Source organism: Oculina patagonica, chromosome 1 (assembly GCF_052425735.1).
Source record: "Oculina patagonica isolate OP01 chromosome 1, crgOcupat, whole genome shotgun sequence".
NCBI lineage: Eukaryota > Metazoa > Cnidaria > Anthozoa > Scleractinia > Oculinidae > Oculina > Oculina patagonica.
Window position 1 is genome coordinate 44,204,534 of NC_135758.1, and position 5,191 is coordinate 44,209,724.

The 5,191-nt window shown below is 40.1% G+C and overlaps 1 protein-coding gene across 1 annotated transcript; it reads left to right on the forward strand.

The window, feature by feature from the left end:
- The first annotated feature begins 915 nt into the window (after positions 1-915).
- Positions 916-4,518, forward strand: LOC144633318 (uncharacterized). Its single transcript, XM_078492196.1, has one exon. It carries the CDS (start codon positions 1,149-1,151, stop codon positions 2,136-2,138), a length of 990 nt encoding a protein of 329 aa, XP_078348322.1. The 5' UTR covers positions 916-1,148; the 3' UTR covers positions 2,139-4,518.
- Positions 4,519-5,191: the final 673 nt, after the last annotated feature.

Sequence of the window (5,191 nt, forward strand, 5' to 3'; positions counted from 1 at the left end):
GACGCTAAGAGGATTCGAACCTGGGTCGTCGGTTAGCCTACATCTGGTTTACATTTGGCTTGTCTTGCATTATTTCGACTTCTGTGTGTTCCTATGGTTGGCTTTAAGCCGTTTAGACGAGTCACACTTTCGAAGGTTATGCTTGCGTGACTCGCCTAAACGGCTTAAAACCCATCATAAAAAAAGAGTTCAAAATAATGCAAGACAACCAAATGTAAGGCCCGTTTCATACGCCGATCTTTTCATAGCCGAACCTAATTCCTTGAATTAAGTACATGAAAAGATCGGCGTCTGAATCAAATTAGAACGGCTATTTCAATTTGGAACGGCTCAACCGTTCTTCCCGCCTGGCTTGGCTGAGAATTTCGCCTGTGGAACGCCTTTGGAACGGCTTTGATTCAGACGCCGTACTTTTCATGTGCCGATCCTAATTCATAAATTATTATAATGTATTTTGACTGGTTTTATTGGAACTGTATTAGGAACGGCCTCGGAACGGCCAAAAAGTACGGCGTCTGGATCAAGAGGCGTACTTTTGTCAATTTGGGTCGGTCCAAATGCGAATTGAGTTCGGCTCATGAAAAGTACGGCGTCTGAACCGGGCCTAAGCCACATTTATTTCAATTATTTTACACGTAGTATTTGGAGCAATTTTCGAAGCATTCTTATACATTGTCTTACGGCTGAAAACGTAACGCAGTTGCCAACATCAATATGTCTCGCAATACAACGTCTGGGCCACCTGTGATGTAACAGCAAAGATTTTGCCCGCTCGGGACTTTTGGCGGGAAACGGCGGGAAACAGGTTTTTTGTTAGATGACATGTGACCTCTAAGTAGCCAATAAGAGCGTGCGCTGTTGGGGAAGAAATCCCCATATCGGGTTTACATCGAAGTACATTGTTTTGTCAGTGTAGATTTCGAATAGTCTTCGCACTTCGCGCTGTAAATTCGGTTGTTGAGAGTTTGGAAGCATTTAAGTAATCGCTCCTTGGATCATACTAGCGGTTATTTCAAGTGCTTGCCGTTTCTGATAAAACAGAAGGCACAAAATCGAGCTTGTGAGGATCGAACCAACATCTTGGTTCAGTTGGCGGCTGACTTGGCGTCCGGGGAGATCTGTTCGCGGTCGTCTGTATTGTGCTGATCATGGCATCTGGGTATACCCCACAATATCATCTAGTAGGAGCGCCTTGGTGTTGGAAAACGTTCTTAGCACCTCTGAATATAAGCGGTGTGAAGGCTCAGCCCTCAAGCAGGACCACAGTCGTGAAAAGTGAACCTTCCGGCGTTGACAAGTCGCTTGTTCAAAGGTTCAAGGAGAACCTGCAATTTCAACATTTGGAGAAGAAACACGACAAAGATGTGATGGTATTTAACGCTAAGGAAGATCTTGCGAGTTTGTTAAAACCGTTTACAGATTTTAAAGTTCTTGAGACAAAATGGAAAAACTATAAGAGTGCTTTGGAGGTCAAGTCTGATTGTGAGAGTTCGGGATCAACTTGGACGATTACAAAGCTAGAACGCTACATAAAACGACAAGATATCATTTTTGTCCAGCCTGAGGTCCGTTTTGATATGACAGGTGAAGAATTGCAGAAGATATGCGAAAGGGTTGATTTGTCTGTTCAAGCCATATGCGGCAGACAGTCCCCTCCAGCAACTGTGGCAAACCTTGGTCAACTTCAACAACACAACACCACAGAACCCGACACAAAGATGATTCTCGACGCTATCTTGCAACCGATTTGTGTGTCTAAGGGGCTGACAGTGCGATCTGGACAAACCGTAAGATCCAGTGATCTTCCAACTAGCAGGTATGACTTCATAATGTACTACAATGACCAACCAATTGGTGTTGTGGAAGCTAAACGGCGAGGGAGCTTAAACGACCAGTCTGTACCGCACTTACTTCTTCAGCTTCTTCTACTTTCTGGCGAGGAGCCAAATAGGTTTTATTTCGGGTTTTTGTCTGATGGATACCAATACATTTTTGCTGGTGTCACCAGGGAAAAGGTTGTGTTCTTTCAGACAAACGACAAGCTGTTGGAAATAGCAGCTGTCAAGTCTCACAAGGATGTGAAGTCCTTAGTCGGTAAAATATCATGGCTTATTGACCTTGCCAAACAGACAAGGTGAACACATAAATTGATCGAAGACTTGGGGCCTCTTCATATGAGCCCGGTTGACCAGGCTGGCCCAGTTAGAGAGATCTCACCTCACTCCTATTTCCTTTGAAAAAATTTTGATGTGTTTATATAAGAAGGCGGACCAGCCAGGTTGCTGAGATCTCGGTTTCTACAACAGAGATCTCAGCAACAGGGATAAAAATTTTCCCATAAAAACACTCCAGCCCAGTTACCGCAATGAACCTTTTTTTGAGAAAATAGCTTCACTTTCGCAACTGGGTGGTCAAAAAGGCATAATTTTTTGCCCTGTAAATGTATTTCCACTTTAGAAGTATGCAAATTTACTTTATAAGTAAATATTTTCAAGTGTTGATGAAGCTATGAGAAGTCGCAAATAATGCAACTTTATGTGTTGCTATTTTGGTTTTGTCTCTTGAATGTCATCCCGGCCAGGATGAAATTTCCCATTTGAACAGACCACAAAATTAGTCCTGGTAACCGAGACAGCTGGTTTATCAGACTCATGTGAATTAAGAGGCCCTTAATTCCTTACCCTCATAGCTTGTTTAAAATTGCATGTTTTGTTATATTTTATAATTCCTATAGACTACACATGTAGACAAACTACATGTAGAGCAGTTGAGTTGAGTATATATCACGGAATTTAAACAAAAGAACTTATTAACAGATCGCAAAAGCATGGCTTATGGCTAAGTAGATGACCCCATTGAACTTAGTAAAGGCATTTAATTTGCAAATGGTGGCTTACTGTTACCACTTATCTCTATAACAAGGAATGGGGAAATTAGAAATGAGGAATGTGGAATGGGACATGGGAAGTTTCTAAAAAGAGGAGTCTCTTAAATGGGGAATAACTAAAATCGAGGGAATCCTTCAAAGGTTAAATTGCTGGAAAGGAGAATCTCTAAAAGGGTGAATAGCTAAAAAGGGGGAATCTCTTAAAAAGGGAATCCATAAAAATGGGAATTGCTAAACGGGCAGATTCCTAAAATGGGGAATTTCTAAAATTAGTTTATCTCCAAAAGGCGGAATTTCTAAGAGGGGAACCTCTTAATGGGGAACCTCTAAAAGGTCGGAACTACTACAAAGAGAAATTTCTAAAAGGAGGAATTTATTAAAAGTGGGGATCTCCAAAAAAGAAGAATTCGTAAAACTGGGGGAATCTCTGCTTCTCCACTGTGAAGATCACGATTTTACTCATTTCATGTTTCCACCGCAGTTCACATAGATGTCTTTTATATATTCACTATTTCATTGCATGCTTGGCTGTCACAATTACCAGTTTGAACGAGTGTTCAACAATAATATGCATGAGCAATCAAAAAAGTGAACTGGTGATAAATAAAATTTATTCCAATACAGATTTGGTCAAATTTAACTTTTTTTACCTTGCAAAGGCATTTTCACATTTTTTTGAGACTGGTAAGCTAAGGAAGGGATTAAGGGATTCCACCTTTGAGAGATAATTCCCCTTTTAGAGATTCCCCTTTAAGAGGTTCACACTTTTGGAGATTTCCACTTTTATAGATTCCCCTTCAAGAAATTCTACCTTTTAGGGGTTGCCTCTTTGAGAGATAATCCCCCTTCTAGAGATTCCCATTGTAAGAGCTTCCCTTTTAGTTATTCAATGTTTAGTAATTATCCTTTTTTTGTAATTCCCGCTTCTAGTAATTCTTCTTTTTAGTACTTCTCCCTTTTTGAGATTCCCTTTTTTAGAGATTCTCTATTTTAGAGATTCCCCCTTTTTAAAGATTCCTGCTTTTAGAGATTTTGCCTTTTAGTAATTTCCCCATTTTAAAGATTCTCCCTTTTAGAGATCCCCTATTGCTTGATTCCTTGTTCCTTGATACCTTGATGCCCACAATTTAAAATTTTTATATGCAGATTTGGCATTCACTGAACATTTCTCATAACACCAAGGTCCTTTGTTGAAATTTAAATTTAAAAACTGTCTAATGAACCCCCTTATTTAAAATTAATGTTGAAAACAAATTAAGAATCTTGCAGTTTAAACTGCACTTATCTTTAAAAGGAACACTTGTTAACATATTTTGTGAGTTTCCCGATCGATGTAAAACTCCATAATTGGAAAGATGTTATGATCTGATGGAATACTTAGCATTCTAGGGTTCTTTTCGAGGACTTTCTTTCCTTACTGGCAGATTAAAATCAAAGTGTGCATCACTCTCCGGGCTGTTTTGTAATTTTGGGTACGACTATATTCTATTATACTAAGTGTGTATGTGTCTTAGTACATGCTTTCTATCAGTGTCCATGTATTATTGTCTTATTTTTGTGAACTTTAGTTGTATAATTCTGGGTAGTGCCTTTGTAATAGGGTTTTTTGTAATCAATTTTGTTTTAGTAAATAAAAAGATGGTAAATTTCAAGCTCGGTGATAAATAGTAACACTGCTACTGCTGGACACACACTCATTTATTTCACATATACTTGGGCCGAGTATCATGTCCACTATAAAGGGATTACCCATATACGACCGCTCTCATGTGGCTTTGATAGCTCAGTGGTAGAGCATTGCACTGGCAACGCAAAGGTCGTGGGTTCGACTCCCGCTCAGAGCCTGAAAATTTTTTTCAGGTCTTCAGTAGTGTAAGGCCGCATTTGCATTTATCATATATATATTTCACACTGCTACTGCTGGACACACATTCATTTATTTCACATATACTTGGGCCGAGTATCATGTCCACTATAAAGGGATTACCCATATACGACCGCTCTCATGTGGCTTTGATAGCTCAGTGGTAGAGCATTGCACTGGCAACGCAAAGGTCGTGGGTTCGACTCCCGCTCAGAGCCTGAAAATTTTTTTCAGGTCTTCAGTAGTGTAAGGCCGCATTTGCATTTATCATATATATAGTAAAGAAATTATTCTACATGACACGAGCGTGGGACAAAGAAAAAATCTGAGTCCCCGACGGGAATCGAACCCATGGCCTCCCAGATACCGGTTGGGCGCTATAACCAACTGAGCTACGTGAGACTCGCTGTGAGCTGGGCCATTTACTAGGTTGATAAGTG

Coding starts and splice junctions, on each gene's coding strand:
- LOC144633318 (XM_078492196.1), top strand. CDS start 1,149: ATGGCATCTGGGTATACCCCACAATATCATCTAGTAGGAGCGCCTTGG.